We start from the raw sequence: 26,085 nt of genomic DNA on the forward strand, positions 1-26,085 counted from the left end.
CTTATATGAATCAAAACTCATGCAATATAGCATGGAAAACCATTTATGAGATTTATTATTTACCTGGTGTCGAAGTAGACAGCACTTTACAGAGTACAAGTCCCTTGCCCAACAAGTTTATAATCAAAAATCTGCCACAGTGACACAAACAAAGGCTAAGGAAATATATGTAGGGTTTATAGGGAAAGAATAGCATCTAGGGGTTGAACTAAAGAATAGGTTGAGGAGGAGTTTGAAGGAAGAGATGTGCCCCTCAATAAATTTAGGCTATAAAGCAACCGTTGTAACTTCTCTCTAGAAAAGCTTATTAAGGGACTCCATTGCATATACAATCATTTGAATATGTTACTCCAGAATAAAGTGGCAATTGTTCCCTTTCACACAGTATTCAACTTACATTGTCAGCCTAGAAACAGTTACATTCATCCAGAATTTAATTACAAACTTCTGTGGACAGGAGCCTTGTCATTTTTGTTTCAAATTACTCAGTCAAGTACCATGTACATAGATGGCCCACCACAAGGTTGTCTTCTTTTTAAATGAAAATTTGGATATTGCATGTTCCCAGTATCAGTGGATGAAAATTAATGGGACCATAGCAGGGCACCATTTTAAGTCAGAGCCTTAAGGATCGATCAATTACACCATAATGAACTATCAAAACACAGCTGTTCATTGAACAATACATGATTTGAAATTTTGGGGTTGTCAACCACCATTTAGAAAGAATAAAAACTAACCTTACGTTTCTGGATAGCTACAGTACTCCATGGGGAAAATGGCACACAAGTAGTTAAATCAGTGATAATTTAAGGCTTAGCTGGAAAATGCTATCCAGAACAGGCACTGGTGAAAATGCACCTTTTACTACATCAATCCCAGATAGTTCAAGCTTGATACCTTAGCAGGAAAGACATCCAAAAACACAATGCAAATAGTTTGAGAAACAAACTTTGGCGAACTGTCCATCTTTTTCCATTTAAAATCAACTCCTCCTAAGACTCAAGCGTTCATATCCAAACATTCACTGGCTCATGGCAGTTGTGGGGGGGCACTTATAAGCCAAGATTGTTAAAAAGTTGGCAATGAAGAATTAAGCCCCCTCCAACAGAAGGTACATTTTGGTCTAAAAGGCGCCCATTCACCTAACGTTGGATAGAACTCTTTAAGTTTAATACTGGGCACAGAGCTTGCTTTCCAGGACCAAGATTGCAACACCCTTGAATTTTTTGCTGTAAGGAAGGCCACTAGGTCTTTGGTGTGCCTGATGAATTCCCACATATAATGGAGTTAAGAGGCAAGCCACTGCAGTCTAAGCACCTGATGTTGACAAATAATGAACCCTACAATACAGTTCATGAAAAATCCATCCTAAGAACTGTATCTTTTGTCTCTTCCATCCTAAACCAACAGTGTAATTACAGGAAATGACAAAATTATTGCAAACAAATCTAAATAGTGTGTGCACCACAAGAATTGCATTGCAAAAATCCTGGAACCATCTGCAATTGGAGAGAAGAAACAGGGACACACACACACACACACAATCTTAAGGCAGCTACAATGTATAGCTACAATCAGATGGGGTAAACTATGCCTTCCAATTTGATCCACAGGTCCTTGTCTGAATATGTTACCTGAACCTTGAGGTGTAAATAAGCAGGGCTGTAGTTCCTACACCATTTCCCCCTTCCCCTCTCCTACCTATCAGAGACGGGATTCTAAATCTTCTATGATGAAGGTGGGAGAACAAAAGTGGGCTAGAAGATGGTGGGCAGCCCAGCAGCTGCAACTTGACCCAGTGTAGTTCAAGGTAAAGGTGCTGCCTAGTGGAGTGTGGGTGAAAAGGACCTGACAATTCCACTTCCAGAAGATAGGCAGAAGTGACCAAAGGCAAACAAAGGCCAAAAAGGAGGGAATGTAAATGGACTAACAGAGTCAGCAGAGAATTACACAAAACTGGACATTTTTGTAGGACAGAGGCAGTTAAGAGCACAATGGAAGTTAGAACCTTCAAGCACCAGTACAGCTTCTGTTTGGAGGCTAATGATGGTGTAAAGCACTAACTTCTTAACCACCCCCAAGGACAGTATTCAAGGCCTAACTATACAAAAAGTGGTTTGGGCAGAGATGCTACAATAGATTATTCTGTGCCACACATGACTGCAAATTTCTTCTCCATTCAAGTTTGCAACTTTTTTAACAAACCAGAAACAAACATAGGGAAAACTACAAGGTTAAGGCTTCTGAGACTGTACAAGAAAATTTGATTCTTTCAAATACAATTCCTCTTACGATACACTTGCTTGGTAAGGTTTTCCTTCCATACTATTCTGTACAACCAGACAGAGAGAGAACTCTAGTTCACAGTCCAGACAGACCTTCAGTCAAAAGTTTAGGCCGGCCTCTGTTCCTATCAAACGAAGCTAATGTCTGCAGAAAGCTGTATTACATAATCTGAACATCAAGAAAGCAATATTCTGCCTTCAGCAGGAATGTGTGCTACTGCCCATATTTTCAGAAAGCAGCAGAAGTGTAGGGCTGAAAGGATTCTCTCAGGAATCTGATCTGCATTTTAAAAAAAAATAAAATACAGATGCTCAAGTTGACTTCTGCCACATACTGAATAAACCAAACCACTAAGTGCCTCCTCCTCCCAGCACAAGAAGGCTAGCCCTTTAATTGACCTTGAAAATGGGAAATGTTTCTTTGCTGACTCCATTAAAGAAAAAGAGAAACAGCTTTTCTTAATAAAATGCAATGCTGGATTTGCCTCCGGGGGGGTTGAGCACTTTGTTGTGTGACCGTGGTCGTGGTCCCAGCCTTGGCTCATGATCATCCACCTTGGGTTCAGGCTCTTTGGTACTCTCCTTCGGAAGGGCTCTATTTTCATTTTCCTTCTGTAGCTCTCCTTTTTCACTCATGCCTTCCATCCGTGGTTTTTGGTCTTCTGTAGCTACATAAGATGGCATGTCGTTAGGTAACCATTATTTTGTTCAACCAGTCTAACTACAAGTATGTTTATAGCATATTTCACTTGCCAGCCCTAAACATCCTACTGACTGAATTTGGTGCCTGGCCCCCAGTGAATGGACTGTTTCATGCAAATGAAGCACAGCCCATTACAAAAACAAAAACAAACAAACAAAAACAAACCCACACAGGCTGGACAAGCATTGTGTAGTGCCCCTGCCCAAACTCATGGTTCCAATAATACTTCTGAAAAAGAAACTTTTCAAGAGGCATGGTAGGTCATGCAGATGGCACTGAACACATGTATCAACTTATTTCTAAATACAAGAACTCTAAATCAAGCAACCAGGACAAAAAGGCCTTTTAGTAGGTATGAGAAGACCCATTCAGCAGGGAATCGTGACTATCAGCAGGGAATCATCAGGATGGCAGCCGGTGACAAGGGGAGTTCCCCAGGGCTCAGTTGTGGGAACAGTTCTGTTCAACCTCTTCATCAATGGCCTGGAGGAGTCTGCTGACCCAATTTGCAGACAATACCAAAGTGGAGGCAATGGCCACAACTGAGAAGCAAGCACTCTAGATCCAAAAGAATCTAGACAGACTGAGGGAGTGGGTGGGGGACAACAGGATGGTGTTCAATGTGAGTAAGTGCAAAGTTTGCACCTGGGACTCAGGAATAGGTGCCATAGATACCTACCAGACAAGATGGAGGTCCTGCTGGTAGGCAGTTTAGCCTCCCGGTTAGGTGTTTCTAACCCTGTTCTGGATGGGGTTGCAGTCCCCCTAAAGGATAGGGTGCGCAGTTTGGGAGTGCTCTTCGATCCGGAGCTGTCCCTGGAATCCCAGGTGGAGGCCGTGGTGAAGAGCACTTTCCTTCAGCTTCGGCTGTTCCATCAACTGCAGCCCTATTTGCCCTATTTTTGGGCAGTGCCGGGCAGCAGTGACCCACGCCCTGGTAACTTCCCAACTGAACTACTGTAATGTGCTGTGTGTGTGGCCGCCCTTGAAGACTGTCAGGATACTTCAACTGGTTCAGAATAGAGCTGCCAGGTTGTTAACAGGGACTGGCAGGTATAAACATATAACACTGGTCCTTTTCCATCTACACTGGCATCTTATATCCCCCTCACCATATATCTCATTGTTCATATTGCTACAACTTAAACAATCTTAGCTATAGGATACCCAACTGTCTATCTTATCTATTCCTTCCTCAAAAGAGAAAGCAAGGAAAGTTATTGTTTAGTCCGTGACAACACAGTAGAATGCATGTCTTAGCACAGGGCAGTCCAACTTTTTGTACCTCAAGGACCATGTGAGGACTTCAACATGGAACCTGAGGGCCACAAAAAGAATTACATTTCCATATTGTAAATTAAAGTGTTCAGAATATTTTCATTTAATATACACAATTAATATATTTCAGTAAACATTAAATGAAGAAGAAAACCAGTATGAAGTTTCAGAACTGGCTTTTCTGTGACTTTAAAGAAACAAATCTGTATGCTGGAAAACGGGGAAGAAGAAACAAGGGAGAAAATCAATGACTATGATGATGTTAGGACTAACTGAATGAGAAACACAAGCTCTGTGGGCTTGTAATCTCTGCAGTAAAAGATGTTCTGCATTGTGCTGGGAGTGGAAGAGTCAGGGGAAAGATACACAAAATCCTATGGCAGAGGTGGCCAAACCAAGGCTCAGGAGCTGCATTTGGTTCTTTGAAATTATTTTGCAGCTCCCGGCCCACTGCCCATGGGTACCTGCTTGCCACTCACCACCTCCTGCCGCCACCCATGAGCACCCACTTGCAGCTCTCAAACAGCTGACATTTCCATGTGTAGCTCTTCTGTTGAACAAGTCTGGCCACCCCTGTCCTCTGGCCTTTCCAGCACCAGCCTCAGTCTCAACTTCCCCAAATGGCCTTAAAGGTCCTGCCTAGTGGGAAATGTAGAAGTAAAGCTAAAATGATAGGATACCTATGTTGATCCTCCTGCCTTGCCAGTAGAAGTGTTGCAGGTCACAGGACAGTCAGAAACCTCTGGGATGAGAGGTTTCCTCTTACCAGGCAGCAACCCAGTAGGGCTGTATCCTAAAAGCCTTCAATATAGATATAAATTCCTTCTTTTAGAACTTCTCTGCTTACTACAAAGCTCACCTTTTGATCTTGGTTCCTGTGGTGAATCTCCTCTGTCAAACAAGATATTGGAATGATCCTGGGGGTGGTGGGGGAATGGAGGGAAGGAGGGAGAAAGAGCAATTTTAAAGCTTTCTAAGAATGAATTGCCTTTTTAAAACACACGCACAAGCTATTCTGGATTTACTTTCAAGCACGAAAGACAGGTAATTTCTGCTAAGGGTGGTGCTTTTCTCTCATGTACTTTGCATTTCTTCACTTTCTGTGTATGTGGGACAACTCAGCTCCATATGAGAAACTGAAGGGTTTCAGCTCCTTATAAGGGATTAGACTCCATGTCCATCACTTACTGTAGTACATTTCTTCAATACACAGCGGTGTAATTTTAACTCAACATGCTGCAGCAAAAAGAAGGCTATTTTTATTGTACCAGGAACTTCTAAGACTGTACCCAGGAATTCCAAATTCAGCAACTTCACTAACCAAGATAAATGTATAGTTGCTTCATTTTATATTAATTTTCCTGCAGCAATCTGAACTTCCTTGTGACCTTTTTTTTTTAAACTGAAAGTAGTGAGTGAAAGCAGTAAGTACCTTTGGCTTATTTGGATGTGCTTTAGTAGTGCTGGCAGGCTGCGGAGATCCAAAGATATTGCTGGTTTTTCCACCAGGTGGATTTGTAAGTTGACGGGAAGGGTTAGGCTTATTGCCCTCAAAAATGCCACTCTCCTTTCCACCTGAAAGAGAATAGTAATCTTCACAAGGAACTGATCCTTTTTCCCCATAATCTCCAAGGAAGTTTTTGTGAAGCTCCAAGAAAGCCTATTATCAACATTAAATTTGTTGTGAAATGGATTCAGATTTACTGTTTTCTCTTGGAATGTCTTTTGTCCTAAAAGATTAGCAATCAAGCAGGGGATCTAATGTGCCTAAAGACCAGCAGCAGCAGTTAAATGACTTGGAAGGCTGAAAGTCCTTCTTGCCCCTCCTTTTCCCCCCTTGCTTTTGCCAGGCTGCCTTACAAGAGATTTGAGGTGAGAAAAACCTGCCCCCAAGATATCTAAATTGTAATTAAGCTTCCTGAGGCTCTTGTAAGTGAAACAAAACTAGCACTAGCAGAAAGGTTTGAACAAGATTTGTTATCCTAATAATTTTGCTATCTAATAGCATGTATGCTGTATTTATTGAATTGTTAATGATTTGACTGGGGGGGGTGGAACAAATTGTTTAATTTGAAATATCATGTTGTGTTTTGACCATAAGTTCTTATTTACTGTATTCCACTTCATGCACACTTTACTACTGTTCAGGGAAATATTTATCATACACTGAACAACTTCAGATAGATTTGTTGCATTTGGTTCTCAGATGTCACACAAGGCTATAACAAGTGCCGACATAACTTACAAGAGCATTTGTTTGAACCCATTTATTCCAAAGATGTCAGTGAACATACACCTAGAAATATTGTGGCTCATCTTGCTGTTCTAGAACTTGACCAGAACACAAATACAGTATGTTTTGGCAAAAGTGCTCACTGACAAAACACTGGGAATTGTTTCTGCCTAACCAGCATTTATTGTCAGGTGGTTTGGAAACTATAATTGAAAGATTACCTTACTGCTTATGGTCATAATAAAGAAAGATGATGAAGAGAATACAAGTACAGGCTTATACTTCCTCCACCTGACTCAGACATACCTCAATGTTCACATTAAGACCAATGCCACTTTAAAACCTAAAAAACTAGTATTGAACAAACTAGACAGTACCATATATATGTAAACATCCCACCTATCTGAGGAATTCAACAAGTTTACAACAAGTCAACAGTTTAACAATTAATAATGTAACTATTTATAAAGTAATATAAAACAGTGGCAGAAAAATGCAGCACAATCACAATATCCAGCAACACACACTACAGACAAGCATATCCAGAATACCAAAGTGCAGGATTCATATCTAAATATTTTGCAAGCTGTGCTATCTGCCTGCTCCTTACCAGAGTACTCTTTACTGGCAAACCACACTTGCAAGGAATAATCTGGACAAAGCTTGTACAAATTGACAAACATTATATTCCTCTCATGAGCAGACATTTAAGGCTGCAGTTTAACAAGATAGCACTGTATCAGTTCAAAAACAGTGGCAATTTTCTTTTCTATACAAAATGGTGGCTGAAATCCACAATACATTTAGATGTAGCCCTACCAACTAACAGAAATCGTGTGAAATATAAAGATCCTGAACAACAGTAACAGCTAAACACATGTTGTTATGTGTCGAACTAGTCACACCTATCCACAGTGTTCCTCAAGAATAGGGTATTTCTCACCTGGAGGGTTTGTTCTCTTTGGGAAGTTCTGAGATTCTTCAGCCCCTCCAAATATGTTAGATGCCATTCTGTGTGGCCTGAGAGAGGCAGAAACTTCTTCTGGGCTTCCAAAGAGATTGCTGGAGGCTCCCCCAGGGGGTTTCAGTACCCTGTTTTATAGAACATCAGTGACAAATCAGACATCAACTCTGCTCATCGTTGTTTCAATCAGTGGTCCCCAACCTTTTTGGCACCAGGGACTAGTTTCATGGAAGATAATTTTTCCATGGACTGAGGGGAGGAGAATTTTAGGACAATTCAAGCACATTACATTTACTGTGCACTTCATTCCTATTATTATTACATTGCAATATATAATGAAATAATTATGCAGCTCACAGTCTCAGCTCCGCCTCAGATCATCAGGCACTGGATTCTCTTAAGCAGCGCACAACCTAGGTCTCTCGCATGTGCAGTCTGCAGTAGGGTTTGTGTTCTCATCGGAAAAACCAGAAAAAAATGGATAGGCCCACCCCACCCCCCTCATCTCAATCCACTGCTCCCATTGGTCTAAGGCTCAGTTGTTCCACCATTTTTTACTGGAGCACCTGCCCCATGACCGAGCCACAATCTACATGTGCTATTGGATACTATTGGTTATGGGGCAGCTCGCAATGTCATCCCACTGGAGAAACAAATAATCTGTCAGAGGAGCTTTAGCCCATTTGAAAAAGATTGGATTTGGTGGGTCAGAGGACTTTTGATATCCCACCTTCTTCGTTTGAGCCTTGGCGCCATGGCAGCCCGTGAGTGAGAGGAGGAGGGGAATTGTGGAGACTACGCCTACAGAGGAAGTTCTGCCCACCTGCCCACTGCTGACCTCCTGCTGTACGGATCGTTGGTAACAGGCCAAGGACTGGTACCGGTCTGCAGCCCCAGGGTTAGGGTCCCCTGGTTTAAATCCTACAGCAGGAATGAGCAATATAAACAGACAAGGCATTTCTTTTAGCCTTGCACCCTCCATGGAATGATCCAGTCCATCCAAAAGGACTGGAACGGAAGAAAGAATCACTTATTTTTGAAGGTGGAAATAGAGATGTGAAGGCCTGTGGGGAGGAGAACCAGAAAAATATTGTTTCCCCGATGAACTTTTTTGGCCCTATTCCAAAATATTAGAAAAAAATCAAGCTGTTATAGATTAAATATTTTCATTTTGAATGAAGAATAAAATGTGAACCACAGGGTATTGATGTACTTCTATTCAGCTTTTACTTCTCCTAAATGATTACTAATACAGTGAAAAAGAAAAACTTTTCTTAAAAGATTAGCATGTAAAATTTACTCCTTAGTAAAAATAAATGATCTAATGCATATTTTGATGACAGACAATTATAGATGTTCAAAGTCATGATCAGTTTCATTACATGTGACTAGAATCATGTAGGTTATCCCACCTATGTCTTTCATTAAGATAACTTTGTATCTATGGCATACACTGCCAGAGTTTTAAATAAACTTCCCAATTAGGCATCACTGTTAGGGAATGTTTCCTTAACTATACAACTTTTAATCGCTGCCTCTAAAACAAACCTTTTACACTTAACAGAAAATCTCAGAAACCAGGTTCCTAAGGTTTGGGTATGAAAATAACATGATCAGTACAATATTTATATATTTAATTTACTTCAAATATTATTATTTGAAGAATGACACTTCATTCTTCTATTCTAAATAACTCCTGTTAACAAGCATCTATTTTTGACAGGTTGTTGTTGCTATTATTATTATTATTATTATTATTATTATTATTATTATTATTTCGTTTCTATACCGCCTAGAGCTAAAATGCTCTGGGCAGCTTTACAATGAAGTATAAAAGCAATAAAATACAATAGATAAAAACATTAAGAATTTAAAATTACTTCATTTAACTGATAAGGATCAGTTGAGGAGAGGCTAATGTAGGCAACAGAAACTAGATCTTCTCTAGATATTTGTTCTCGATCATTCACCCTTTCCTGTACATTTACTGTAAACAGATATTAAGACTCTAGACATTAGAGACAAAAATTATATTGTCTTTAACACCGAGATAAATAATGAAGGCAATTCCTCCTATTTGCTAGATTGTTCGCACTCTCTCTCTCTCCCACACCCACACCCACACACCACTTGACTGAAGAGCTGACCAATTCAGAACTGAGATCACTGAAGCAAGCATGCAGGCACAGTTCCAGCATATACTTGTACTGCACCACTGGCATGAGAGTGCCTGGCTTAAGACAGACACGGTACACACAGAGAGGATTTTCACTGCACGCTTTGCATGAATGTTGTCCAGAACATTTGAGCACCACTAGTCATCTCAACAACGTAGTCTGTGTGACAACATTTGACACACACACATTCAAAATTCCTTGAGGAAATGTGGTTTCTTTGCTCCTGCAAAAGACTGTGGTGAAACCCCATGGACAAAGTCGAATTTAGACTATGGTATCTTTCTGGATCAGCTACCAAGGATATTTTTATAGACCACTGTTTTAAAATGGCTCTGTTCATTTTTAGAGAAGTAATACTGGGAGTCTGTACCACCACATGGGCCATAAGGTGGAACAGCAAAGTTTCTCATGCAGTTATTGAAAAGTATGGAGTTGCTGAGTGAATTGTGAATTCCTCAGGAAGTTTGGGTTGAAGAGTCATCTGCTAATGACAAAAAAACCCAAACAGATCTCTGTTGCTCTTTACCATCTTCAGCAATAGATGGGACTGGACTAGCTTGAAACTGTCCCAGACCATTTAAAGCAGGGGTCTCAAACTCAATTTACCTGGGGGCCGCTGGAAGTAGAGTCTGGGTGAGGCTGGGCCGCATCAAGTATTCCACCACCGCGGTGGTGGTGGGCCGCTCATCCGGAGGCCGGCCCGGGCGCTGCCAGCGCTTTGAAGGCCACAGGGCCCCTCTCCCGTGCCCCGCCTGTCCAGGCAATTGGCCCATGGGCCACGAGTTTGAGACCCCTGATTTAAAGACAAGTGCATTCCTGTTCAGTTATTCTAGTGTTTGGAGTACATGCATTTGTTCTCCTCAAACAGGGAAAGAATTTACCTTTGAATTAGCAGATATACAGCTGTGTGTGTGGGGGGGAGGTACTCCAGGGCTTTTCCCCAGGTGCACTTTTTAATGTTTCAGACTTTCCTGGACAGGATGCATCTGACATCCATAAGCCATACATTATGCCCAAAGTAGACTACTGTAATGCTCTGCAGAGGGGTACCTTTTAAAAAGTTCAAGTATCCACTAGCCCAAAATAGAGCAGCCAAACAATGTCCTGTTTCTAACAATTAGAACACATAACTGTAATCTTGTTCCAGCTTTATCTTTAACTGTTAAACAAACACAAGGCATAGGGCTTCTCAGTGGCAACACATATTTTGGAAGGCCGTCCCCATGGAAATTTACTGAGCATTTCCACCATTTCATTTCTAAAAAAAGAAACACTGGAACAGGTCAAAGGGAGCCCTGCTTTTTAACACTGGAGACCCTGCCTGGTAAACCCACATATGCAGAGGCATATAATCTGTCAACAAGAGCAAAAATCTGTTCTGGAGTATTGCAAGACATGAACTACTAAACCCCTCAGAAAAAGAGCTCCAAAGAAGCTAAGGACTAAGAAGTCTATCCAAGGCAGTTGTTAATAGGATCTTAACATCTAGGGGCACATCCCTAGAAGATGTTAAGTCTTCTTCCCATAACAGAAAAGCTACAATAGTCTCCAGTTACAGGAAGAAAAATTAAGCACACCTACCCCCTCTCTCAGTCTTTATCTTAGCTATCAGTTGAAGTTAAACAATCTACAGCAAGGGACTGGCAGCAAACAATCTGTGGATATGTAACTTCATGCAATTGTTCCACATGTCCGCCATAACTTGAACCAATTGCACCAATATGATACACCAGATACCAGCTTGGAGGGAAGGCTGTCATGAGCCAACTCACTCTACCTACCTAGCATAGTCAGACCTGAGAAGAGGAAGGAAGAATCCTCCATCATACAGAAACTATTCCAACCACAAGGATAATGCCAGGCAACTCTGCTGCCTCCTTTTGCTCAGGCAAAAGTCCTGTAATTTATAAATACTTGTCAAGATACTACGTGGGATTACCTTTGCCTCGACATAGTTCCTCAGGCATTTCACCATACGGAATCAATTGCAAAGTAGTGTTGTTCGCCTGCTGAATTATGTGTATTCTACATTACTTCTGCTAGTCACTTAAGGTGCAATCCCATACATGCTGGATAGGAGAACAAGCCGTACAATCCCCAGCCAGTCTGAGCTTTCTTGTCTAAACTAACAGGACAGCACCCTTAACCGTTCTTCCTGTTGAAAAAGGTCGAACAAGGTATAAAAAGAGTAAGATGAGTGCTACGGCCATACATTTTGGCTGAGGTTCACCGGGCTTACTCCCACGCCAGCCCACACAGAACCGCTGCCGCCACGCTACGGGAAAGGCTCGTTCCGCGGGACGGAGAAGGCCCCGGCCCGGACTGGCCCTGTACGCAGGCCCCCCGTCTCGAAGCGGAGCGAGCCTTCGTGAGAAACACGCCGCTGCAGCGAACACTGATTTGCGAAGCAGGCACACACTCCAGCCGCCGCTTTCCCCGCTTTCCCCGCCGTGCGGCGCGGCACCGGGGCGCCGGCGGCTTTGCCCACGAGGAGCCAGTCCCTCCAGCGCAAGGGCGGGAAGCCAGGCGAGGGACCCAGGAGTCCGGCGCCTCGTCCCAGCCCTCGCAACGGGAGCGCTCCCGCCGACGGACTGCGTTACCTGGAGCTGGGTTTCGCCGCGTCGCTCTCGGGGCCCTGGAACATGGTGCCGCGGACGCGAGGAGCACGAGCAACGGTTCGCCTCAGCCCGGAACGCCGTTGCGGCGACGCGCCGGCGGCTCCCTCAGGCCGGGCGCTCGGGCAGCCCGGGAAGCCGATTGGCCTTCGAAACCGCCACTCATCCAAAAGGCCAGTAGCGGCGGAGCGACTCGCCCGAGCTGGCAAGGGGCGAGGAAGGTTTGACTGGGGTGGGGAACAGAAAGAGAAAAAGAAAGGCGCGTGACGCCTGCGGGCAGGCGGGTCCTCCGTTTTCCGCACAGGTTATTGGGAGGGGCGGCCGCCACTCCAAAGAAGTCTGGCGCTCATTGGGTGAAATGGGAGGCGGGAGAGCAGAAGGTTTAAAGGGCCGTGGCCTGCTTTCCGTGCGTTGTCAGCTGGGAAAAATTCCGTGAGGCGAGAGCGTGAGGGATTTTAAAACTTCATATTATTTATCGTCCCTGGTTTAAACCAGGTCCTTCGAATGTGCCACCCATTACTGTTCTTTGTTCTCGGGCACCGTAGAAACACCATCAGGGAGCGATATCTCTGCAGGTTTAGATAGAATGACCTACAATTCCAACAGGTCCCGAACGGTATTGTGACATCTTCGAAAAGAACAAACAAGTAAATATTTCCGAGATATGCAACCCTAGATTTTTGGCCTACAACTCCCATCAACCATAGCCAGGTAATGAGAGTTCTCAGACGATGCTTCTCGAGGTCTATAAATTGCCTACCTCTGTACTAATCTATATACTTTATTTTAATTGACTTTGTAGTCTACAGGTTTAGGCAGAAAAAAGGGCTCTCTCTCCCAGCTTCCTTCTAACCAGCCATTGTTAGACCTTACCCACTTGTTTAAATGTGATAGGATTGCAACTTTTGTTAATGAGCTAATTTATTGTGGCATAAACTTTTGCAACAAGTGCAACAAGTTAATCTTTAAAAGAGTAATGGATGTACAGGGGAATTCATTTCAGTCTTTCAAAACATAAAAATACATGCCACATGGCTTTCAAAATAGTGATAAATAAATAATCATGAAATTGCTGCATAGAAAATACTTCCCATTACAATAATAAAGTAGGGTGATTAGAAAACAATTCATACTTTATAACCAGGAACAGGTGGAATTTGACTTTGACATTAAAATGACAGACTTTGACATTAACATGAAAATAACTTGTGTATGAAGGTAGCAAAATAACCCATGGTTATGGGGAGCCCTTTAAGGTGCCATTCCTATGCCTGTCTGGACAGGAAAAGGACCCTACAATTCGCAGCAAGCCCCAGTCAGCTTGGCATATTGGCAATCTTGGACCAGCCTCTCTCCCGCTCTTATCCTACAAGTTTGTTCTGGTATTGAGAACCTTAAATGTCACTTTGAGCTTCTTGGAGGAAGGACACTATAAAAATATAATAAATGCTGCCCCTTAGACATTTCCAGTTTGGAAATTACTCTCCTGGCAGTAGACATACAGTTATAAACCATCATCATGGAGGGGTGGATGCATGCTGATTTGATAGAACTGCAGTTACCTGCTTCATGGTTTCAGTATAGGTAGGCTAGAAATAGGTAAGCATCTATATATTGCAAAAAATATTCTGTGGCACCTATCCAGGATGATGGGTATCATTACTGTCACCTTCTTTGCACCTCAGAAGTGTGAAGTGTTTTGTAATCCTCCTGCTATTTTCTTTTAGAATACAGTGCTATTTATAGATGCCAGATCCATTTCCTTAGAACTTGGATGGATACAAGAATTAAATGTGGGCCACCAATGCAAAAGTTAAACCACTGCCCAATTGGGCTTCACAGACTTGTAATCTGAAGTCAGATATTCTGTATTCTGTGTTGTAACTCTCTCATGTTTTATGGAAATGTAGTGGGCTTCTTTACATAGATACATATTTAACCAGCCAAAGATTGTTGTTCCAATAACGGCAGAATTCTGCGTCAAATGTATATTTTTCTACAATGACAATTACTTGTGGTTTCAGCATCTTTACTCTTGTGACATGACTGTCTCAAGTCCTGTTGATTTCACTATGGCTAAAACATGTCAAGCATCTTCATGTTCATTCCTTATTACTTTATTTATTGATGGCATATTTATCCTGCCCCTTAGTCAAAAAGGCCTCCGAAAGAAGCCTACAAAATTAAGGCAGACAGTTTACAATCTAAAAGACATGATACAAAAGCGCATTGGAAGGGAAGATGAAAGAAAACAAATTCAGGCACTAAATTCTTAGTTGCAGAGTTCAGCAGCTCATGGACTCAGTGGAAGGGCTGCTGCTTCCCTTTCCTTTGAAATCACAAGTAACTACAACTGATAGATAATAGGAAAGGAGGCTGTCACTGGAGCAGCATCCAGGAGCAATGGAAGAGTACTCAGCTGCTGCTTCCTATCCTACTTTTGATACCTTTCATTATAGCATTGTTGGACAGTAAGACATTTTTAATATGACCCACACATCCCTACAAGCTGTGATGTACTGAGGGCAGGACTTGGGGAATGGGGCAGAAGTCCTGGGCATCATTCAATAAAATGGGCAAAAACCTACAAGAGCAACAGGGCTGGCTACCAGTTTTTTACAGCAATTTCCATTTACCATCTAAACAAGCAGTGGGAGTAAGCACTGAAGTGGCTAAGTTTGCTGATGACACCAAACGATTTAGGGTGGTTAAAAGGATATTGTGAGCTCAAAATGGATTTCTTGAAGTTAAGAGGATAGGCATTAAAATAGCAAATGTAGTTCATTGTAAGGAAGTGTAAAGTAATGCATGCAACAGGGCAAAAAGACACCAGCTTCAAGGACAGGATGATGGAATCTGAGCTAGCAGTTACTGAGCAGCAAGAGGGGTGTGGCAGCCAGCTTGAACATGTTGAGCCACTATGTAGCTATGAAAAAGGCCATCTCCTTGTTAGGCATAATTAGGAAAGGAATTGAATATATAACGGCCAAGATCATACTGCCCTTATAGAAATCATTGATGTCACTGCACTGTGAGTATTTTGCACAGTTCTGGTCACTGCACCTGAAAGAGGACATTACTGAGCTGGGAAAGTGCAGAGAAGGATAACTAAAATGATGAAGAGGTTGGAGCAATTCCTCTCCGAGAAATGGTTACAACACTTGGGATTAGAAAAATGAAAGTAAGGGAAGACATGGTAGAGGTGTTCAAAATGATGCATGGTGTAGGGAAATACATTTTTCTCCCTCTCCCATCCTAGAATGCCAGGTTGCCCCATGAAGGTGATTGGTGGAAGTTTCAGAACAGATAAAAGGAAGTACTTCACATAGCACAACCTTAAAACTATGGAATGTGTCCCAGGAAGTAGTATGACCACTGATTTGGATGACTTTAACAGGAATTGGCAAATTCATGAACAATTTAACAGAGGAGAAGACTATCAGTGGCTTGTACTTTTTTTGGCCATGTGCTACTTCCTGCTTGGGCAGGCAGAATTCTTGCACTCAAGAGCTGGCTTGCCACTGTTAGGCTTGGTGGACAGGATGGATCACTGGGCTCATCCAGCTTGGCTTTTTCAATAGCACACAAGACATTAAGGCTGAGGGTTCAAGCAATTATTAAGTACAGAGTCTAAAGTTACCTAAGTGAACTACTGCCTCCTAATGGTGAGAAATTCTAGGGCAGTTAAATAGACTCAAATTTCCTTGAATTGGGAATAGTTGGGCACTTATGGAGCATTTCACAGTAAACAATATTTGCAGTAAGCAAATATTCACATTGAAGAGGTTACAAGGAAGAAAATAAGTAGGCATATCTGTTTCTAAAGCAACATATATGCTCCAGAGAGGTTTTTTAGCCTGATATTTAGAATGAATTCAAACAATACAAAATGTCAGCTTCCATCTCTGATAAATTTCAAACTTGTGGTAGCCACCTGTCACCATAACCCATAAATAGAAGGGAATTTAATCCAACATTAACTGTAGGATATTTTTAAAAAACTAGAACAGGAACACAGACTTTTTTAAATGACAAGTTTAGCATAAATGCATTTCCATATTATAAATTCAATTAAAGGTTCTTTTTGGCAGATTTCTTCAGAATGTAAGTTCAAACCCATCAATTCAACAAAACATGTTGACTTGAAAGATGGAAAACTGCACTGTTGGCTTCACTTGCCTTATTTCCGGTTTCTAGAGGAAATGCCAGTTATTTCATAAATTACTTGAACATGGATTGCCCCTTCTAAATCTACTTTATTTTCAGATTAAGGTAGGACTGAAAGACCGCATAGGGTGCTGCAACTAGCAGGGAAACCCAGGAAAACCCAGTGCATGTGTGGAAGTATTTTAAGTGAGTGTAGACTCTATGAAGCCTTCCTAAACTGAAATTGACAATCTCAGGCTATTTAACAAAAATTTGAGTTTTAAAATCTGTTATTTGCTCAGATGGGCATGAGTGAATTCTTGCAATGAAGCAATACTCTCTACTGATCTGAGGGACAAGATCAGGACTTGAGAGTTTACTTCTGAACACACTGAACCTACCATTCTTGGTCCTCTTGAACTTGACTCTGGGGGTAGAAGACAAGCACCCCCAGGACAAAAGCCAGAAGTAAGGCTTGGATAGATTGAATGCATTGTTCTCTACCCTGTTTAGTGCCCAGACTGAACAATCTATAGCTAAGCGTGCAGCTGAGGAAAATGGCTAATGCTCAAAAGGGCAAAACCTGTTAATGCCGAACAAAAGGCAAAATAAGCAAGTTCTCCTGAACTTTCATCAGGCTTGATGGCTCTAGTACTCAGTAAAATTATTGCCTGGAATATTCTATGGACAGGCAAAATAGAGGCTCCATGTTGCCATATAAATAAAATACTTTGCTGACCACTTTCCAGTTGCTAGAAAATATGACAAGCTTTTCTTCTCTCTCCCATTTAGGATGTTTGGAGGTAGAATGAGGACAGAAAGATCGAGCTTTTAGGCTCATTGGGCATCTTAGAATAGTAGCTATTTTCCTAGCAATTTGATGTGGGAGCAATAAATTTCAATTGTATATATGTTTTGGGATGTGCTTTACCTTTGTACGACCTGTATGTTTTTAAATAAACTCCAAATGCCAGTAAGTCTCCCATAAACACCTTCCAAAGGATACCAATAACGTGGAAGTGCCATGCTCCAAAACATTTGACTAGTCAGAGAAAGGGCTGAGTGTAAAGGTATTATCACTTAAGGGGGTACAAATATCACACATAATTAGACGAAGGATTAGTATGTGTTTATGCACAGTCATAAAAACAACTTTACAAGTTGAACTGGAAATTGAAAACAGAGGAAGTTAACAGTTTTTGTATATTATATTAAATAACCCAAACACCTTGTCTTTTTCCAAAAATTGGTAAAGAATAAATAATATAATTTACAATATGGTACAAAAAATAATCAGTTAAGGACAGGCATTCTTGCTTTATACATACACTATATGTATATAATCTATAAAACAAATTCACATCTCAAAACAAACCCTTAGATGATATGGCTTAACTATTATTAAAAGAAACAGCAACGAAGTCTGCTGCCAAATCCACAAGCCCTAAAGCCAGTTATCACATTTTGGCAACTAATGATAACTCACAGCTGTAGTGCTTGCAAACGTTTTCACTTATTTAGCATTTACAGTTCACCAAGAAGTTAGGAGGAGTTTTTAAAAGGGTTTGGTAACTCAAAAGTGCAGTATTTTCCTTACAAATGCATCTGACATCTGTGTATGTATATATTACGTGTGCATGTGTATGTTTAAAAAACCCAAACCCCAAATTCAATACTAAAATTCCACAAAGAATCTGTCAAGTTAGTATACAAGACATCTTGGCAGGTATGATTTGATGCAAGTAATTTAAGCTGGCTAGAAAGATAAAAAAGCGATAATCAAGTATGTATGCAATGCCAGCTTAAAAGAACTTTTTCAAAAAACATTTTGTGTAGAGTTGGACACAATTCACAGGGAATTTGCTCTTGCATTTAAATTCAAAGGGCACTGTGATAAAAAACAAAACTAGAAGATTAGGGAGTGAGTTGACTGGCCAAACAAAATGCAGTGTGGAAGCAAGATGATGCTATCACAATCCAACACAGGCACTCAAAAGATGGCTGATATACTGACTAGTTTGGACAACAAACTATGGCTCATCTTGGACCCAGGATGAGCCACAGCATCAAATTATATATGCAACATCTGCTCAGGGGTCATCATGTTGTGTGAACTTGTCAACTGTGGGTTAAGTAACCCTTGCATAATCCTACAATGGGCACTGGGTTATGTGAGGGTAAGTTTAACCCTCACATATGCCAACCCTCAAGTGAGGGTTGGCTATTCAAAATGGCAGCCTCACTGTGGGGTAAATAAACAACAGTGGGCTGCTATGCTGTGGGAACAACTCCATTTTCTAGCCTGAATTCTTAAGCTTTACATTTGACTAGAAACATAGCTATATGATTCCCAGTCCTATGGGACTACAACAAATCTTTGTTATCACTGTATACATGCTTTCAAGTAGACAAATTTATAACATGCTTATCTACCAACCATGTGATATCAAAAGACTATTGAAACATAAAGCTATTCAGGAACCAAATGCATTAATGGAAAACAGCTAATCCTAGGTCAGCTTTTTCTCAATGCCTCAGGCAAATGTGAAGTAAGGCAGGCCGACAATTTGGTTCAGAATCAGTCATGCCTGCAGGTTACTTAGAAATTTCACATCTACTTTGTGGCAAATTAAAAATTGTTTCTTATTGATTCAGCGGGGTTGAAATTACTCCTGCATTTAAAGTAGCAAGCATTTTCCTTGGCATCAATACAGTCAACACAAATATTTGGATGCTTAGGTAGAGTCAATAATAGTCTACAAAGACGGCATACTATTAATGTTTCATCAAGAAACATCAATACTAAATAACTGATTGAAGTCAGCATAATTAGTTTCAAGTGCAGAACCTTCTTTGTTAATGTCCTTTGATGCAATATATGCATGACAAAGGCCAAATTACAAGTGTCTTAAGCTCTGAGGACAACAACGCTAAAAATGGGGGGAAAGTTTGTAAAGGAGAAAAAAGCTAAATTATTACTCTGTCAGCAGTTAGATCTAAATTTGATGCATCTGTTTTGTCACTGTAAATCTTTTTTTTTAAACAAAGAAAATGGTTAGTGAATACTTGGAAGGAAATTCACATTTGCATGCAAAAAATAATTTCTAACAAACTAGACCTAATATAAGACTATAGAATTTAGTAATGAAGACGTGCCCTTCGCTAACTGTTGCCTACTTTTATTGATGCTCCCATTCTGCCTCAGGTAACAAAAGGGTATTAAGATCTGCTAACCTCATCACTGATATTAATAGCTCTTCCCACATCCTTTCTTTGCCAGAAGTGAGGAAACTGGTGGCAGAAAGATAATTTCTCAGAACATAAGGGGCGGAGGCCTGACTGGTGGATCCTATGAAACTGTAATGCTAACACACTGAAGATGCAGGATGTTACAAACTTACTGCTAAATCCATCTATGTAGAAATAGGGAAGCAAGGGAAATATATTAAATAACCAAAGAGATAATTGTCTGCGTATTTTAGTTGAAAAACAAACAAATCTGTAACAAAATGGCAAAATCATATTAGCATCACTAAAAGTGACTAATCCAAACTTGAATGAAATGTGGGGTTAGATAAAAAGTCTTCTGAGGGACAGAACTGCTAATGTGTCAGAACAACAGTGATTAAAAAGCAGGCTCCATTTGAAACACTTTGGCAAAAACAACAGACAAGTAGAATTAATATGTTCTGGCACTGTGGTTGCTAAGTACACATCCAAAACCACCACTGCTGCCCAACAAAGACCCCACCGCATGCAAAATGCATTTCATGCTAGGGCTTTCCTGTTGTCAAAGGCAAAAAGCTTTCTAGAGGCTTCAGAGCCACTGGACCACTATTATGATACCCGGTGTCATGGTCTGTAAAGGATGGCTTTGGCCTGAAATAAAGACCCTATGTACCTTAATGATTATAGTGGAGTTCTTGAAGAAGGGATTATTTATCAAGATGGAACAATGATGTCAGAGGGTGGCTGTGCTTAAATGAAAACCCACAGAAGTACACTTTTCTCACTTTGATTTACCCATCTTGTCATTTGTGCTGTGGCTAGCTTTCTAGCCTTGTTAATGGCCAGTTGGTTCAGCCACTCAAGATTGTAAGTATAAAAGTAATCTACATTTAAACCTAGGAGAGGCTTCTCAGTTCTGCGACTAGAATGCAGGCAGAATGTACAGCACTACTAAATGATTGCTTGACTGCCTTTGAAAGACAGAGTACAATAGAAGTCTAAACAGGAGGGAGAGCAGGTCCCAGAAGCAGAGAAGCCAGTAGTGACTGGCAGCACTTTTTATTTCTTTGCCACAGACAGTCATTCTGGTGTGCGTATCCAATCTATGTGAACAGGATTCCAACGTCACATTTTCAAGCAAATCCTTTAAGAAACACTTTTAAGAGGGAAAGGTTATCTCCAAGAGAGTACAGCATGTTTCTAAAACAACAATGCCATTAGCATTGAGGAAAGGATTCAATTTACCCATCTTAAGTAAATGGTATTTTATAAAGAATGGCATTTATACAAATCTACTTGCAGACGTTGTTGAAGAACAACTAGGATTGCCATATGGAAATCCATTTACAGGAGAGGGACTGGGTGCTGACTCAATTGTTACACGAGGAAAAAGAAATGAGAATGCAAGATTGCAAAAATTAAAAATATTTGGTTGACTGAAGTCTAGGCACTAAATACTAAGAATCAAACATGAGTCAAAGACTTAAGCAAGGGTATTCTGTACCCATGATGAAGATGAGTGGCCCTCATATCAAATCTGCTCACCATGGGAGTAGCAAGAAGCCAGTAAAACTGAGATTTTAACCCCACTTTGCTCCATTTCCAGGACATGATTAAAGTATTAGCACTTTGCTGCTGCTGCAGAATGTACTGCAAATGTTTTTTTCTAGGAGGAATCAAAACTAAGACAATGAAGCATGCATTTAAAAAGGGAAAATGTGCACACATTTTCCAAGAATACCACAGGAAAGAAAAATGTTTAATTTTTAATTAGGAGTGCAGTTACAAGTCCCTTTGCCAAGGTTTCAAACCATTAAAAGATTGATTGTTTCTGGGGACCCTCAAACGCTATTGGTTTTTGTAAAGTGAGAACAGACACAGGGCTTTTCATGCTGGACTGGAATGCTAATGTACTTGGGCAAGTGAAAAGAATCTGGTAAAAGTGTTGTGGAATCATCTGCTGCCTGAAGGGAAAGTGCAAAGAATATAAATTTGACTGATTTGTTGACTGATTTGTCAACAGTGCCAACTACAATAGATCTAGACATTAGTATATGAAAATAAAAAATGTAAAAGTCATAAAAACCAAAATCACAACCAGCCCCCACCCCCAGCTTCAATGTGGATACCACAACAATGATTTTGGTTCACTGTATAAAAACATAGCTTGTGGGATTTGTTGCCCAGACCACACCAGAGCATAAAATCCAGGGCTGTCTTGTAAACTCTGCTTGTCACCAGCTCACATACGTCATTTCCTATAATACTGTTCCCAGTTGTATTGTTCCTAGCCTATTGCACATTCCAGGAACGGTAGATCGTTGAAGACAAACACTGATCTTCTCATGAAGCATGCTCCAGCCAGGACAACAAAGGTATCAGCTGCATAGCTATGATGTCACACCTCTCCAGGTTATAGCCAGTTCAGTGGTTTCTACCAGCCAGCTGGTTGAATGCGCTCACTGAGAGAGGTCACCAATGGGAGGCCCACCACCTCCTCCATCAAAAAGGATCTCCCGGCGGGTTGGCTCAGGTATCGATAACTCCTGGGCAAGGTCGTTGAAACGAGATATGTAATCGATGCTGTTCTCATTCATCATGCAAGCCAGCTGGGAATCTACCACCTATCAGCAAAACAGAGGCGAAAGCATGGATTATTTCTGACTCTGTTCACTGTCAATACAAGCTTTGCTTGAACAGTTTCAAGGGGCTGAAGAAGCTGAACTGAGGTCATACCCAGATTAACAACACACTGACTGGGTTTGGTGTTCTCTGTGAAAGTACATAAATGTTAGACACGGCACTGAGTGTGGCCACACTGTACCCCAAGATGATGCAGATTTGCTTTCCAAATCACTTTGCATTATTTATTACAGCTATAATGCTTGAACTGAGATAATTTCAAGAGCAAAGGAGGTGACCGATATAAGAAATGACAAATTTTAACATTCTTTTTTCATCTTAAAAAGTGCAAAAATGGGCATATTTAGAAAGAACTCCATGGTTTTTACCCCTGCAAAATCTAAGGATCTTACAGGTTCAAAAATTCTTCCAACTGACCATTTCTTCCACAAATAAGGAAATGCTGAGATTGGACTCTTCTCCAACCTTTCAACATGAGGGTTTTTGTATGGGGGCATATATAGGGACATTCTGCTAAGATCTTTCGGGAGGGCCCTCTCTCATCCTTTTCTGGAACTTGCCATTTGACTCCAGCTTGTGTTAGTTATACCTTCAATGGACAATGATTAACAAAAGACAAAACGTCTTTGCCTTGCCTGAAGGCTTAAGCCAAGACAAGACATGTTTAAGAGGAATGTAAAAGTAAAGAAGGTTTAACTGGAAAAGTCAGGGTCAAGTGTCTGAAGAAGGCACTTAAAAGCTGAAAAAAAGAACTGTTGACAGAAGGTTGGATGAAAAGTTAGCATCCAGCCAAAATTCATACAGAATGGCTGATGACAGCACAATATTTGTTATAAGACCCATCGCTGCAGATCCGGCATGACTGGGACAGTTACTTTGCCAACCAACAGGGATAAAAATTCTACATCTGAATTTGCAGAAAACGTGTCTATTGGAACAAGCAGGAAAAGAATACGCTGCTCCACTGATGGAGGAAAAAACAGATCAATGGAATTCTAAACTGTTTGCTGAATATTTATTTATTTATTAATTAGGATATTTTTATCCCATCCAATATGGTTCATCTCTGGACGGCTTACAATACTAAATAGCAAGGCACAGTCACACATCGAATCCATATGGTCACTCATCCCCGCCATGCACTCTTCACCAACAACAAGGAAGAAGAACTGGACTTAGAGATCCCTGTTCAGCACTCATGCTGGGTTCTTTGATTCAGAAAAAGTCCTACTCCTTAGATATTCTTACTACAATACATGTCCTAACTATTCTTCATCTGTTAAGCAAGATCCAGAGGGCTCCCGAGGATGGTAGCATTTCTGTTACAAGAACCCTGCATTTTCCTTCCACTCAAACTAATATGTCATTTTTGAGAAATAAGGTCTTTTCAATTACATGCAGACCAGACACTGAAGATATTGACTTTGCAATGGGATTTGTGAATTTTATCCTTCAAAATCTAAGCAGTAACCGCATGCTTCGATTGTTTGGAATGAGGATTGCCTCGAAATTGCACTTCCCATCAGGAGACTCTAACCTTCTACCTCTCCACCTGAAGGCTAAACCGCATGAAGTGGGTCAAGCATGGACATACCTCAGCTACATCTGCCAGTGACCGAGACACAAAAGAGTCCCGTGAGTTCCCATCTAGCAGACTGGGCCCCAATAAGGAGGTGCTGCTCGTGCTACTAACGGAAGTTGGCAGCATTTTCCGGCCCTTCTCTGGAGACAGGAAACTTGCTGTAAAACAAAATAATCAAGCAAGTCACTCTGGATTTTCATTAGGCTTGTGAAAGAAACAGTACAGAAGCTTCTTACAAGCTATGTTTCCACCTTCCAGTACACTGAGATGCATTTTACTTAACCCATATCTAATTTAACTGAGTTAAAAAAACTTGTCTCTTCCCCAAATGCAGTAAAGTAAAATTGCTTACCTGCAACTACATATTGTTCTTTGAGAGGTAATGACTCTGTGCATGAGTGGAGCCTGTCTGGAAATATTCCATAGCCAAGATTTGCTTGTGAAAATCCCTTCCTGGGCCCTGCCCAGGCATGAAGGAGGGGTTCCTGCTCAGTCCTCAGTTTGAAGGACATGAGAATGTGATTGTGGCCTCATGTGAGAAGAGTAGGCCATTGGACCTGCTTGGACCCCAGTATAGACAGCTGTGCTGCCCGAAGGTGACACTGAAGATGGGATGAAGGGTGGGTTTGTGTGAATGCGCAGGTGACCACTCAAAGAAACCAAGTTACAGGTAAGCAACCTTACTTTCTTCTTTGTGGTCTCTGTGCATCACACATAAGACTGGTGAGCTTATCAGGTGCCTGTGGCACCTGACAGAAGCAGGTGGTGTCTGTCTTGAAGGGCTGGGTAAGAGAATCTCTTCACTGAAGGCACAATCAGCTCTAGCTCAGATGCTGAGACAGTAGTACCTTACCAAGGTTTGATGCGTTCAAACATCTGGCAGCTTTTCAGAGGCTGAACAGAGAAATGTGGAGGTTGATGTTGCGTGCATAGAGTGGGCCCCTAATGGTCCTGAGGGTTGAAGTCCAGCAGATTTGTAGTCCAGGGAAATGGTCCTCACGACCATCCTCCTAGCTGCTATGAGGAGACAGGAAGACCCTTGTTTATGGCACCATAGCACATGAACAGCCTCTGGGAGTGGCAAAGGGACTCTGTCTTGAATTTGAAAAAGGCTAGGGAGCTTCAGGCATCAAGAGACTGTAGTGCCAACTCAGTTGGGTCCAACTGTGAAGTGACGGCCAGTAGGATGATATTCTTTGTTGAGATGGGAGGAGGGAATAGTTTTGGGAGGAAAGCAGGGTCAGGGAGGAGCAGTTTTATCCCTGTGGAAGATGAGGTACAGCAGATCAACCCACAGGGTGGTCAGGTCGCTGGCTCAGCAGGCCAAAGTGATCGACACCAGGAAGGTCGTCTTCCATGATGTTAACTGTAAGTCTGTGGTGGTCATAGGCTCAACTGGCATTTTTGTGAGGGTCTGGAGGATGATGGAGAGCCTCCAGGCTGTGCTGGAGGCCATGTTCAAGGGGTGAGGTTCTTGAAACCCTTGAGGAACTGGCATGTGAGGAAGTGGGAGAAGGCAGAAAGCCCTTTTATTGGTTCATGGAATGATGAGATTGTGGACACAGATGGAGGCCACTGGAAAATAAGAGAACCTGCTCCATCAGGCAGTTGATGGGCTTGAATCCATGTCGTGCTGCAAAGCCAGTGAAGGCTTTTCCCTTGGCATAGTAGGATAGTCTCATGGCCAGTTTTAGGACAGCTTCCAGGATGGGCTCAAGGTCCTCGTGCAGGTTGTCTATTAGGCAGTCAGGGCTGATTCACTTGGTACAAGTCCTTCAAATCATATTCCTTTCTGTGTGGGGGAAGTAGCCAGTCAAGACAGCAATGAGTGGGGCCAAAGGTGTGGCAGTCAGCCACAGCCTCACACAGGATCGGTGATGGAGGTGTGGCACATCTTGGATCTAAAGTGGTAAAGGGTGCACATTCAAGCGTTGGGGGTGAGGCTTCCCATATTTCCTCCATCTCCTCCTCTGAGGTAGTTGGTGCATCACTGTGTATTGGTACTGGGGTGTCACCAGGTCGTCTCAGTGCAGAGCGCAGGGATGACATGCCGTATCAGTCTGTAGTTCAAAGATGAGAGCATGTGAAGTGCCAGCAGGGGGCACCTTCTCATGCTCTTGATAGATTTATTGTGGTCCTTTGTTTTGGATGCACCCAACATCTTGATGGCTTTCACCTTTTTCACAAGTTTCTTCACTTTGTGATTTGGATTCTGGAGTCAGTTGGAG

At 41.7% G+C, this 26,085-nt stretch overlaps 2 protein-coding genes across 4 annotated transcripts in view; both read right to left on the reverse strand.

Annotated features, from left to right (window-relative positions):
* Positions 1 to 27: 27 nt before the first annotated feature.
* JPT2 (Jupiter microtubule associated homolog 2) lies at positions 28 to 12,442 on the reverse strand. Its single transcript, XM_044433286.1, has 5 exons — positions 12,244 to 12,442; positions 7,446 to 7,594; positions 5,702 to 5,844; positions 5,129 to 5,186; positions 28 to 2,956 (listed from the first exon to the last, which is right to left on the reverse strand). The coding sequence occupies exons 1-5, from the start codon at positions 12,285 to 12,287 to the stop codon at positions 2,748 to 2,750; spliced, it is 603 nt and encodes a 200-aa protein (XP_044289221.1). The 5' UTR covers positions 12,288 to 12,442; the 3' UTR covers positions 28 to 2,747.
* A 5,076-nt stretch (positions 12,443 to 17,518) lies between these two features.
* The window catches only part of CRAMP1 (cramped chromatin regulator homolog 1), a 45,465-nt gene continuing 36,898 nt past the window's right edge, over positions 17,519 to 26,085 (reverse strand). For all 3 annotated transcript variants that reach the window (XM_044433290.1, XM_044433289.1, XM_044433288.1), the window contains exons 20-21: positions 23,870 to 24,015; positions 17,519 to 22,256 (exon numbers count right to left, since the gene is read on the reverse strand). In XM_044433290.1, coding sequence (XP_044289225.1) covers positions 22,092 to 22,256; positions 23,870 to 24,015 — 311 coding nt within the window. In that variant the 3' untranslated portion in view covers positions 17,519 to 22,091. The remainder of the gene's footprint in view (positions 22,257 to 23,869; positions 24,016 to 26,085) is intronic.

Source organism: Varanus komodoensis, unplaced genomic scaffold, assembly GCF_004798865.1.
Source record: "Varanus komodoensis strain SLA01 unplaced genomic scaffold, ASM479886v1 scaffold26, whole genome shotgun sequence".
NCBI lineage: Eukaryota > Metazoa > Chordata > Lepidosauria > Squamata > Varanidae > Varanus > Varanus komodoensis.

Bases quoted from the DNA above. Each gene is read 5' to 3' on its own strand.
- JPT2 (XM_044433286.1), bottom strand. From the start codon at position 12,287: ATGTTCCAGGGCCCCGAGAGCGACGCGGCGAAACCCAGCTCCAG. The intron at 5,845-7,445 runs GTGAGAAATACC...ATTCTCTTTCAG, and splicing joins AAAGAGAACAAACCCTCCAG to GTGGAAAGGAGAGTGGCATT. The intron at 2,957-5,128 runs GTGAGCTTTGTA...CATCTTATGTAG, and splicing joins ACAGGAACCAAGATCAAAAG to CTACAGAAGACCAAAAACCA.